Source organism: Protomyctophum bolini (assembly GCF_963924005.1).
Source record: "Protomyctophum bolini genome assembly, chromosome: 8".
Taxonomy (NCBI): domain Eukaryota; kingdom Metazoa; phylum Chordata; class Actinopteri; order Myctophiformes; family Myctophidae; genus Protomyctophum; species Protomyctophum bolini.
The window spans coordinates 44,050,697-44,064,493 of record NC_137869.1 but is presented as its reverse complement, the minus strand read 5'-3'; the positions used below and the strand labels follow the sequence as shown (position 1 = coordinate 44,064,493).

General features: G+C 42.0%; 1 protein-coding gene across 1 annotated transcript in view; it reads left to right on the top strand.

Moving 5' to 3' along the window:
- The first annotated feature begins 4,824 nt into the window (after nt 1-4,824).
- misp (mitotic spindle positioning) overlaps nt 4,825-13,797 on the top strand; it is a 29,998-nt gene continuing 21,025 nt past the window's right edge. Inside the window, exons 1-4 of the mRNA XM_080770145.1 lie at nt 4,825-4,892; nt 11,548-12,155; nt 12,863-13,016; nt 13,491-13,573. Of these exons, the coding sequence (XP_080626271.1) occupies nt 12,007-12,155; nt 12,863-13,016; nt 13,491-13,573 (386 nt within the window). The 5' untranslated portion in view covers nt 4,825-4,892; nt 11,548-12,006. The remainder of the gene's footprint in view (nt 4,893-11,547; nt 12,156-12,862; nt 13,017-13,490; nt 13,574-13,797) is intronic.

Genomic DNA, 13,797 nt, shown 5'->3' with positions numbered 1-13,797 from the left:
ACAGTTTTCCCTCAGTTAATCCACAGCTCTCCTTTTGTTAAATGACAGCTTGACTGTGCGTGTGCGTGTGTGTGTGTGTGAATGCGTGCGTGTGTGTATGTGTGCTTGCGCGCGACTGTGCGCGTGCGTGCACAATGTGAATGCCCAGATCTTTCTGTTGGTCAGCAGCATTCCTGTGGAATTGTCCAGCACTCAGCAACATTTGTGTGCGTGTGTGCGTGTGTGTGTGTGTGTGTGTGTGTGTGTGTGTGTGTCTCTTCAGCAAAACAAAACAGCCGGCCTCTCAAAAAGCCTCCCTGTAACCACACACACACACATGCACGCGCGCGCACACACACACACACACACACACACACGCACACACGCACAGAGTTTACCAGTGATATGGGGGTATAGGGGTGTGTGTGCAGGGGGGGGGGGGGGGGGGGGGGGGGGGGAGGAATATGATTGAATCCACAACATCGAGAGTGAAGAGACCAGAAGACCAGATCGGGGACCACGGGCCACAGTGTGAGTACCACCACCACAACTATAACGCCATTATATAAATGAACATGACAATCTCAATAGAATGACTTATACAATGTGAACTATAGTGGGGGTTTTTTATTTTTATTATACAAATTTACATTTGTTAATGAGCGTTTTAAAACAGCAGAATGTGAAGTGGAAGGATAACAATAGAATGTATTATTATACCGACCGTTGCAGCAAAGTGGAATTTAAAGCGGTTGTCTGATTTAAACCATGGTTCTCAAACTTTAAGGACCCTCCCATAACTCTGAGAGTATACAAATGGAATCAAATGGATCCATCAGGTTTCCATTTGATTCCATTTGTATAGGCTGTATAGGTCCTTTGAGAACCACTGGTTTGAACAGATTACATTTTTAAAAACAAATAAAACAACAATAACATTTGTTTTATTTGTGGCTTACCTCTCCCTCTCTCGGTCTCTCTCTGTGTCTGTCCCTGTCTCTATTTCACTGTGCGAGTCTTTCTCTCTCTCTCTCTCTCTCTCTCTCTCTCTCTCTCTCTCTCTCTCTCTCTCTCTCTCTCCCTCCCTCCAGAATGGACACACCTGCTGTGTGTAGCAGCTACGCCTACAGTTGATTGGTCGTCTCCTCCTCCTGACGGAGAGATGTTCAGATACACACCGCCGTGGCAGGTCCTGTGTCCTAGCAAGGTACGCTATGCTAAGTCCACCTTAACTCCACCTTAAAGGGGAGTTTCGCACAAGCTGTTTTCTTACCGTATATATGGAGACACGTATCCATTTGTCATTGAAAGAAAAACTAAACTAAAAAAAAAAACATGCCGAACCTTCTAGAACTCCTATTCAATCGCGCAATTGGTTTTAGTTTTTTGTTTACATCTGTTCTAGATGATGTGACAGGTTAGTCCATGAAGTGTTGTTGCTGTACTCTTCCTGCAGGTAGCTGGTGTTAGACCCCTCCTACACTTTTCTTAAAGGACCATTGCCCCATATCTTAATTTATTTTTTTAATATTTATTTTTGGGTCAATATACATGATATTATCCACTTACTTTTGTAAAACAAAAAAGGGTTAGGTAGCAATTCCCCTTTAACACCACCTAACACCACCATGACAGGTCCTGTGTCCTAGCCAGGTACGCTTTGCTAACACCACCTTAACACCACCTAACACCACCATGACAGGTCCTGTGTCCTAGCCAGGTACGCTATGCTAACACCACCTTAACACCACCTAACACCACCATGACATTTCTTGTGTCCTAGCCAGGTACGCTTTGCTAACACCACCTTAACACCACCTAACACCACCATGACATGTCCTGTGTCCTAGCCAGGTACGCTATGCTAACTCCACATAATACCACCCTAACTCTACCTTAACACCACCCTACCTAACAAGCTAAACTTCAAACTTATAAGTATTCAAGCAAATTAACACGGGTTCCAAAAAAGAGGTCCTCTCTATCTAATGGAGCTGAAATGCTCCTTTAGCACTCCTTTATTCACTCTGGATGTTCAGCCTTATCCTCTCTATCATTGAAATTAGTTTTTCTATCTTTAAAGTGTGAGTGAACCATGTTGCCACTGGAGGTCAGTGTTGCAACATGTGAACAGAGATGTTTGCACAATGTTTGTATTATATGTTATAGTGTGAACCTGACACTCAATCAACTAGTTTAACCACACATATGATCAATATAATCTGTTAAAAAATTAAATTGTTGTTTGTGTTGTTTGTGCTGGTAGAAAAACGAAACAGTACGTGGCTGTATTAAAGGTGGTGTAAGTGATTTTTGTGGAAAGGTTAAAGCTCAATATTTTCCAGAGCAGTTGTGAACTTTCATGCAGGTTAAAATGGAATGAGAAGTTATACAATGGGTTTGGGGAAGGGGGCGGATCAGTTAAAATGAATATCTAAATACTGAATCAAGCAACTTTAAAACTATCTGGGGTGTTCACATGAGACTGAGTAGACGATGAAATGACCAAAACAATTAATTGAAAGTGAAATGTGCAATAAGTGGCACTGCATCAAGGTTTTAATGGAAACTAATTAAATAAATAACTATTCTTTTTTTAAATAAAAAAACTAAAAAATAAATGTTAACTGAACTAAATGCAAACTATAATAAAAAATAAAAACGACAACTAACTGAATTGTTACCAGCAATAGAGGGTATATGCGCATGCATAAAGTGAATGGGAAATCGAGTGGTAAAGTGAGTTTAATGTCGTTTAACAGCATGTAATGCAATCAGATAGGACTTTTCTGTTTTTTGTAATGGGTTCCATACAAAGGGTCCCATACAAATGGAACCATTTGTACACTCTCAGAGTTCAATTAGCATTGATTTTACAATATAAATTGGGGGTCCCAGAGATAGAAATGCCATTAAATGGGGGTCCGTAGACTATAATGCATGTCAAACTGGGGGTCCTTGAAATCACTGCTAGAGCCGTAAAAAATATTCTCTCATTGGGGGTCCCTGGCATATCTTTTCAAATGGGGGTCCACGGGCTAATTAGTGTCAGTGTGGGGGTCCTTGAGATGAAAACAGTTTGGGAACCACTGCTTTAGAACACTTATTTTAACCAAATAATTTAACTTTCACCACCTTTTTAACAAATGCGCCATGCGTCACTTTATATGAGAGAGAGTAAACAATGTGCTGTGTCAGCGTTCCCTCCCTGGTTAATATGACACGACACTGTGAGTGTGTAAAAGCAGACTTTGACCAGCATGCATCAGTCCATTCCACTGTAAAGGAATCACAACCTTATAAAGGTAGCCTATACTACTGTCAAGTAACTGCTCATTATCACTGTTGCGCTTTTGAACGGAAAGTTTGATTTTAGTTTTAGCCGTGTAGTCTCTTGAATAGTTTTCGTTTGGTTTTAGTCACATTTTAGTCACCTCGAATGCTTTAGCGTTATAGTCTAGTTTTAGTCGACTAAATCTACGGTTGATTTAGTCGACTGAAATGTATTTCGGCGGGGCCTTGATGCCGTGGTAATGACTGATTTTACCCTTGCTATACAAGCTCACAACGCCAATTTATATTATTGTGTACAAATGGAACCAAATGGACCCATCAAGTGTCCATTTGGTTCAATATATTTTGAACACTGTCTGAGTTGCAGACCCATATAAGTGTCCATTCGGTTCCTAACTCATCTATCATTTATCATTTAGCCCCCCAGGGGTCCGTGGACCCCACGGACCCCACTTTGAGAACCAATGATCTTGGCCTAACACTCGTGGACAACAAAGTGAATTCATTATTATCCCATTCTGGGGTTCTGTACAGTATGTAGCCTACAGTATTCAAAAAATATATAATTTATTTATGCTGCTATTATAGCTATTTGAAGTTTTTCAGAAAATTTAGGTCAGGATTTAGAAGGCTTTTTTTTAGAATTGGCCTCAGTCCAAAATGGGTTATAGCATAATAGATCAACGACATTGACAAAACCAACCGATCAACACACACTCACACAATGTGACGCATTGTGTAGATTTGCTATTTTCAAAAATCTAAATATTTGTATAAATGTGAAAACTTGAAATGGGACATTCTGCATAGTGAGTACTTTCTCCTTTTGGTACTATTTTAATACCAATACTTTCAAGTACTTTTACTCAAGTACATATTGAATTGTAACAATTCCGGACTTCCACTTGTAACAGATTAGTTCTGCATTACAGTATTGGTACTTTTGCTTAACCCATTTAGACCTGACATCGAAATGAAAAAAAAAGTTCTAAATGCTGACAGTTTTCTGAAATAATGTTTCTATATCAGTGGTGCCCAATATTTCATGTCAAGGACCCCACAAATGATATGTGATTGGCTGCCGACCCCCATCTGAAAATACAGTATGTAGTTCCAGGGACCCCACCCAGAAGCAAAGATTTGAGTTAAAAACGTTGGCTCTGAAATAATATATATTCAAAGATTTGGGCCACATTTTCATGATTAAAAAAAAAATAGCAGACCTATACAAGCTACGAGCTTGTAGATCTGCTATTTTTCAATAGCTAAAGTATAACACAATGCTTAAAACACCAAAAGGGGTTCCCGCCCAATATGGGTTTAGTAAAACAGTCATCTCCAATAAAAAAAAAGCAACAATAAAGACAATAAAACTCTGTGGGGTTTTAATCCTAAAACCGTACAGGGAGCCATGAAGGGAAGACAGAACTAACTGTCTGTCTGTCTGTCTGTCTGTCTGTCTGTCTGTGTGTGTGTGTGTCTGTGTGTCAGTGGGTGGAGTGTAGCAGATGAGTGATAAGCGCTTGACCTTTGTCAGTAGAGTCACTCGGTTCAGACTCACTGACGTTCACTTGGTTTGTCATTACAGTCAGTGTGAGAACTATATACACCATATACCTGTAGGTAAGAATGCTTTATTATATCTTAATCTTATCCGATTATTATCAGATTATTGTCAGATTCAGTGCTGGAAAGTAAAGTGTATTTGCAATTGTGAACGTGTGAGGTAAATTCGCTCTACATATTTCTGACACTTTTTTTGTCTTATTCTTCTACTGCAGTTATTTGAAAACTTGAGTAGAAGTTATTTTGTAGAATTAGATTAGTAATACAAAACGTGCATTAACCACTTCATACTGTTTGGCTATGTTCTGTGGGGAAATTATCACATTTTTATTCTATTCTATTTACTCTGGTAGTATGTTTTGATGCCAATACGTATTCTGAATGGCGGCTTACAATTGTAACATTTCTACATTGTAGTATTATTTTGTTCTTACATTAAGTAAGATACCCCTATAGTATTTCCCCCCCACCACAGAATGTATTTTTTTAATTGCTGGCCTTGAGTGAATGCTGATTTATTTGTATTTATGTAGTATTGTATACAAGAATTGTAATGGCTTGGTTCATGAGGGTTGTGTGGTTGAAACTGGCTCCAGATCAGCTGGCAGAACGTGACAGGATACCTAGAAACACTTCAGAATGCTGACAGCAAGCTGATCCAAGACCAGTTACCTGCAGTTGAGCGTGTATGCATTTCCTGAACATGCACAGTGAAATCCTCTATAGTGTAACCCCATGTGTATACACTCTGCCGTTATTGTTTGTCATACTGTAGACCCTATAGATGGAATGAGATGAACCTATATTGGCCCTGACTTATTGAGTTATTGGCGTTCCATGCGGTATTATACTATAGTTCCACAAAGCGTTCAAAAATAAGTATAGGTATATAAGACTAAATAATTGACAAATGAATAAAGGATGAAGTATAATCAAATCCAATGTTACTGGAAAGATTTGACTTAAGAAAAGAGGACGCACAGCTCGTATAGTCACGATGCTAGAAACTTTATTAAACAACGTGTCGGCAAGCAGGTTGCCTTTCTTCAGGGTACTGGAAAGATTTGGAAAATATTCTTCTTCTTATTTCCCCCCTCCCCACAGCTGTTCCTTAATTTTAGAAATGAAAAGAAGGATGCTCACAGTTCAGACTAGAAGCAATGATTGTAGAATGAGCGAGTTGCACGGTGTTAGTTAATGACGTACAGCTGGTCTGAAGACACGAGTCCACAGGATCATTGTGTTGTGTTTTTCCAATTGCCATAGAGTAACAGCATGCTGTACATTATACTGATTATACGGTATAGCTATACGCTAACAGCTGAGCAGAATTAAGTTCTGAACCGGTGTTGACTGCTTGTTATTGTTAGAAAGGAGCTGGTTGCATGAACTTGTTGTGTGTTGGCTGGCTCTTATGTGATCTTAAATTTAACCTAACACACACATTGGTGCACATTTTCTGTCATGTCAACCCTGTCCCTAAAGCCTGAAAGTAGCAGTCGATCTACAAGCGCACTGCAGTGTGTTAGTGGCAGCTTGTAGTATTTTGGAGTGCGACAGTCACTTTAGCGTTGCTTCAACCCTAACCTCTAGTCTAGTTTCGACCCCACACACACACACACACACACACACACACACACACACACACACACACACACACACACTAGGCCTACTAGTTAACGTTGTGAGGTAATACATTAGCTCAGTGTGTGTATCTTCTCTCACACACATCTCTCTCCAGACTCTCAGCCAATCAGCCTCCAGTACAGTAGAGCACAGTGCTTATCAGCGGTACACAGTTCACTGTCTCACACACACACACACACACACACACACACACACACACACACACACACACACACACACACACACACACACACACATATATCTCACTGAAATACAGAAAGCATGTGTAATGTGCATTTGTTCATCATACGTTCGTGCGTGCTGCGTGCTCAGAGGGACTTTATATTTTATCCTACTGTCTGTCTGTCTGTCTGTCTGTCTGTCTGTCTGTCTGTCTGTCTTTGCATTTTCTTTTTCATTAGGAAAATGCCATATCACGAATGATAGAAAATTGTTCATTTTTGCATTCCACTTTAAGCATTTCCAACGTTTTCCCTCAAAGCCCCATGCGATATACTTATTACAGATATGCTGCTTTAGTTTGAACACTATTGATATCAAAACTGGACGTTCTGAAATGTTAATAATAGCCACCGTTTAAAATACCGTAAGGCTCAGCTGTTCCATTCTGGTCAAACTGCAGGGCGCTGCTATTGTGTGTGTTGTAGCCTCACTGCTCACTGGAAACACTCTGCTGCTACACCAGTGGGTCTCAAAGTGTGATCCAGGGACCCTCATGGTTCCTTCCTTGGGGGGGTGATACCTCTGAGACAGTACAAATGGAACCAAATGGGTCGACCTTTAATTGCCCGCTTGGTTCATTTAATCATTTTACACTTTCAGAGTTATGGGGGTTCCTCAAAATTAAAGTTTGTGAACCCCTATATACGGCGACACTAAATGGAACAGAGCCTTCATTAGTATACTGTAAGTTGTGACACCTGAGATTTTTTTGGACAGTGATTGCATTGCACCCCCCTGTCTATAATTCCACAGGATGCACCTTCCTTTTTGCCCTCATATGATTGGGCATTGTTGGGCAATAGACATACATCACAATAATAATGTAATATATAGGCCTTTAGGCAACCACACTCGCAATTCCCCCAGGATTCCATCTGTCTATAGTTAGGGGTCAAGCTCGCAGGGCGTATACAGTAGAAGACCCCTTATTATTGTTTCCGTATGGATTCCGCCATTTTTCACAGTTTTGGCAGTTATAGTTTTCTACGAAATTGGGTGGTAGACTGACTCGTGAGAATCGCTCAAGAACTGCATCTCACAGTCATTCCTCAAAGAACCTCTTGGCCTTTAGATCTCCCAATGAGTCAAGTATATGATTTGCTCGCGATCCTCTTATAGTTTGACGTCAAAAAAGCGACGTCAAATAATTTTGGTTTGCCGATGTGAATGCCGAGCTTGAAGTCGGTCGGTCCCAGATATGTACTGTATATACAGTGTACAGTAGCTCAGAGCCTCAACCTGATGGCCTCAAAAGGTCTAATATCTCCCCCGGTCCATAATGATATCGCTTTGGTCTAGTGGTTAAGATGTCTATACAGTATGCAGTGTTGGTCATTTTATTGGAGTATTTCCAATTGTCTATACTTACTTCTACTCCACTACATCTCAGATGTTGTAAAATATTGTACTTTCTCTTCTACAACTTCAGTTACTTTTGTAGATTTAGATTATTATTACAAAACATTGACCACTTCAGCCCTATATGTATACATTTCGTCCATTTGAATATAGCCGATCTACAAAGCTCATAATGTGTTTTGCGATGTGATGCATTGTGAGCTTGTATAGATCTGCTATTTTCTAAAGGTGCTTATACATTTGGAGACTTGAAATGGGACATTCTACTAGTGCTTTTTTACCTTTGGTATACCTTTACTCAATTAAATGTTGAATTAGTAGGCTATAGTATTGATACTATTACTTACTTTTAAATGTGAGTACTTTTTCCACCACTGTACGACGTGCCCACATAATAGTGACACTGTCCGACAGGGACGTGCACACATATAGACATCAAAGGGGGCTTCAGCCCATTGAAATTGATTGATTGAAATCTTTATTAACAGTTTGCAGAATTACAGTACATTTCAAGCACAAACTCAATACAAAGACTGTTAACTGTGAGTGGACGACCCAATTAAGCCTTACACTTGTTTACAACAGGGTCCACATTGTTCAATTCATCAAAACATTTAGAGACAAACAAATAGCCCATGCCCTTTTACCCGTCCGTAAAACAACTGCCCTCTCCAGACCACGAATGCAGTAGCCTGGAATATATGCGCAGCTGCGCGACATGAGACTATAATTACTTAGAGCGACAGAGAGAGAGAGAGGAGCGTGTGTGTGTAGGACATGTGTGCGTCAATTTTACAAAGGTGCAGACAATCAGAAATCAGCAGAGAGTGAGCAATGTTTGCGCTATACTCTATGCCGAATTGAAGTGGACTCAGACCCAGACTTTTTTTTTCTCCCTGGAAATAAAAACGTCTGGGTTTCCGAGGCTACGAATGCAGCGGTGAAAGAAATGCAAAATGCCACTCCTTTCCATGCCATGCCGGAAGGCACTAGCGTTCAGGAGAATTGCTTTTTTTCCCCCCCCTCCGAAGTCTCCTGCACTTGAACACAAGCATTTCGCGTTGAAGACATTAATGTTTAGAAATCTCCACTATAGCTGGGTTGCACCCTGAAGATCTGCTATTTTCGCTATTCTTGTCCAAAAGTGCAATTTTTTCAGCCCCTGCCTCTCTCTCTCTCTCTCTCTCTCTCTCTCTCTCTCTCTCTGCATGTCCCTGCTGTCTGGCACAGCCCTATTCTGGTATGTAAGTTTATGTCCATAATCCTCTGTATATGAGGTTTAATGTCCGGTTATCAGTGGATTGCACTGTAATGCCGCTCTGGTCGTAAACGCGGGTTATAAACGTCAAATAACCAACATTCCTGAACCGTTCTCACGCCTATAGCAGTGTCCTCGCTCTTATACCGTAAACCATAAACCAGATTTCTTCGAGATGTTTAGCAAAATATAGCCAAAGTAAAAAAACTAACGAAAAATAAAAGCCTGCGGGTACAGAGGATAATTGAACAACAACAAATTGATATTCTTTTGACTGTGGACCCCCATCTGAAAAGAGTTTGTGCCAGGGAGCCCCATTCAAATATTATGTTGTCAATGTGTTGTGAGCTTATAGATCGGCTATTTTTTTTATAGTAGCCAAAAAAACAACATAGGGCTTAATGTTCCTCATTTTCTTGGGTAGCCCTTTGATCCCCATCAAGGACTCCTGGGGGTCCCCGGAGGACCCCGGAGGTCCCCGGAGAACCACTGCAAGAAAATACTGATTCTGGAAGCAGTGGCTCATGTCGTTCAATGTTCTACCAGCAGATGGCAGCATTGTGCCGTTTCATTTCGGCAAAGAACTCTGCTCAGAATGTAGTTTTATTAAATTATCCTAGAATTATAGGTTTTTAGGTTTATTCAAACTTCATCATGATCACAGTTGCCATCAAAAACACTGAATTATTTTGCTGATTGCAATGTAAAACTTCAATTTCAATAATCAAAAGTTCAGAATAAAAACGATGTATAATAATAATAACCTAAAACCCAAATCTAAATGCCACTATCATTTAAAAGTCTGGACATGATTTGTGATTTCTCCAATGACCACAGTGTAATCAAAATATACAGCTTTCTTCATTGCAAAACCACAATACACTACATGGCATTGATTGATTGATTGATTGATTGATTGATTGATTGTTGCTGTTCTTACATTTCTGTGTATCAATCAATGTACAGTCAAACACTTAAGGGCTCCATTTTCGTCACCGCTAAACCCCTTATCCCTAAACTTCTTTGCCTTTTGTTTTTTTGTTTTTCTGTTTTTTGTTTTACTATTTTGAAAAACGTTTTTGAATATAGTGCAACTAGCCAATCTACATTGACAGGTTGTGAGCTTGTAGACTGGCCATTGTAACTATTCAAAGATGTTTTGCAAAATAGTAACAAAAAGGCAAAGAAGTTTAGGGTTAAGGGCTTTAGTGCAGGTGACGAAAATGGAACCCTTCGTCTAAAAGGGAGAGCACCAAGAAAAGGTATTGTTTCCATTTAGGCCCTTATGCAATCAATTCATAGACATGACATGAAAAATATCAATCAATTGGCCTTTCATCACAGGAAAAAAAAACAATTTACAGAGTGGGGCAAAAAGGAAGGGGTGGGGGGGTGATCACCTGTTTAAGGGCCTGCTGAAAGGTGGAATGAAATAGATTTAATGGCAGATGTACGTCATTCATCAGAGATCCATAACTATCCATACACACGCACTGTACTCACAACATCTGCATAAAGCTGGCCTCTATAGTCTGGACCTTTCCTTGTAGGGCAAGGCAGCAGACAAACCGTGGGCCACGGACCAATTTTTATGGTGTGTTGTCACTGCTGCTGTTGTATTTACTTACTGCCAGTGAGGAGCCCCACAGTGCCCCACACACACACACACACACACACACACACACACACACACACACACACACACACACACAGACAGACTTCCGGTGCACAGGAGGCTGCATGCTGCACGGCAGTGCTCCGAATTGTTTGCTTATTTGAAAAAAGTTTGGAAAAAGTCAAAACTTCGGTTTGCTTTATATATATATATATATGTATGTATTCATAATCGCTTCGAATTAATTGTTTCACGCCGAGGAAGGCCGAAGGGCCGAAACGTTAATTGCTGCAGCTGCTGGGGGGAGACCTATAGTGTGAATAAGCAAAGAATCCTAAATGGAAAAAAAACAAGTGCGTGCTGGTATTCTTTTCCATAGACATAGATGTCTACCAGAACCGGGCATGCACCCGGTATTCCCTTTACTCTGAACTATATATATCAACCGAGTGTTTGTTTCACCTCTCATCTTCAACTTCCCCACACTGCGACACCCTTATTAATAAACGCCAAAATATATACTAGAAATGTCTGAAGAAGAGCTTCGTGAATGAGTGAACTGTTGTGTTCTGACTATAGTTCTGTCCGTCTTCCATTTTGTTTCCAGAGACGGTCATTGGCTGCGACGTGCGACGACTCTCAACATGAAGAAGCGCTCCCAACGGCCGCCGCGGGGCACCTCCATCGCCCTGCTCTAGAACCCCACCACCACCAACAACAGCAGCACCACCGTGTTCTAGAACCCCAACACCACCAACAACAGCAGCACCACCGTGTTCTAGAACCCCAACACCACCAACAACAGCAGCACCACCACCGTGTTCTAGAGCCCCAGCACCACCAGCACCACCACCGTGTTCCAGAGCCCCAGCACCACCACCGTGTTCCAGAGCCCCAGCACCACCACCGTGTCCTTGCTCCCCGTCCCCACCAGCAGCAGCAGCACCAGCACCACCACCACCGCCACCTGGCAGTACTAGAACCACCCGCCAGAAGAAGCCAGCAGTGGTCTCCAGTGGTGCCGGGCCCAAGCGGCGGCGGAGCCCAGGCGGTTGTTGTTGTTGCGATGGAGAGCAGCAGCCCCAGGCGCTGGGTCCTGCAGCCCATGTCGCCCCGGCTGGAGCAGAGGCGGGACCTGCGGACGCTGGTCTGCAGCCCCGTCCACCGCCCCGACCCCCACGAGCTAGACCTCCACAGCTGGACGTACACAGCCAGGTTATTAGTTATTTAATTACTTACTTACTTACTTACTTACTGACTTGCTGACTTACTGACTTTTTTCATTTTCAGTTAGTTTCAATGTGTTTGTTATAGTTTCATTTTTAATTTGTTTGGTGTATAGTTTCCGGGGGGTCATCGCCATGTTGTTGGTTTTTAATGGTTTTATCCCACGATTTTGTAACCCATTTTTTCACCCAGTGTCAATTATCTAATAATGTAATCCTGGGCGCTATACACTTCCCCTGCTTCCTTCAATGCACAATTCCATTTTTGTATTACCAGAGACACATAAAGAGCCAACCCTGAATGACGATAGCAGGTCTGTAACTCTGAGAGTGTACAAATGGAACCAAATGGACCCGCAATGGGTCCTCATGCAAATCAAACATTTGAGAACCACTAGTGGACTCGTAATGAGCTATATAGTGTCATCGTAAATCAGTGTCATATACACATATTCTGAAGAAAACCTGGAGACTGAGTATTATGATGATCGAAATAAGAAGATTATAATGGTGTGTACAACAGATATAGGTTGGCCTATATACATATATAAACAAACGGAAGATAGATTTTGTATAGTTGTTGTCGGGCACGAAACCTTGAAAATAGCATATTTGCAAGCTCACAAGGTGTTGTCGCACTCGGCGACCCACTGGTTGAGAAACACTTGAACGATGTATAACCTCGTGTTGTTGCAGAAGAACCGACACCACCTCCTCCTCCTCCAACAGCGTGGGTGTGGACAGCATCTCGGTCAGCCGCAGTCAGCCCTCTGTGGTGGTGCTGTCGGACCACCAGTCCAGGGACAGCAGCTGGGGGTCCGGGGGAGACGTGCTGGTTCAGGCCAGGCAGGTCAGTTGTTGCTTTCTTTTAAAAGTAAATGTAAAGACATGTACTGTACTATACATGTCCCTATAGTCATTATACTTTAAGTATACCACAAGTAAGACGCGTGAACGCGGGGAGCGAACACAGCTGTTGTGGCAGTCTGACACACACACACACACACACACACACGCCTGAGGGCGAGAAGCGACCTCGCCCTCCTAAAGGGCTGCTGTCTCGTGATGTCACGATGACCTGGGGGCTTGCCTGGGGTGAGTGACGGGATTTGAGTCAGGTGTCATGACAGAGTGACGTGGATTGTGGGTGTCGTGACAACAACGCAAGGTTTCATAGTTACATTTCTGTCAAATTATTGTGGAATAAGAGGTTACCATATTTGCGTCTGAGATGAAGCGGAAGTAGAGTGATGAATTATTACAACGCGTCAATTGCCGTACTTGAGGCAAGTATACACTTAATCAGTGTCCACTGCTGTGACAGGTGGCCGTGTCCAAGGACGGAGGGGGGAGCAGCAGTGACGAGTGGCAGCCCAGCAGCCCCAGTATCCCCGGTACTCCCACCAGGTACTGTGATCATGATCATGAGCTTCGTTTTTTTTTTTTTATAGCGCAGTGTTTTCGTTTCATACAAGGGGGCATCTAAATGAGTACGGATGTCTCCCTATTCAGGGAGGTCCTCGCTGGACGAGACCAGTGTTGGGACAGACGCGTTAGTACTAAAGTGCGCTGTGTGTACGCAACTCCTTTTTGTGGTAACTTATATTAGTCACTGCAATTGAAATGGGTGT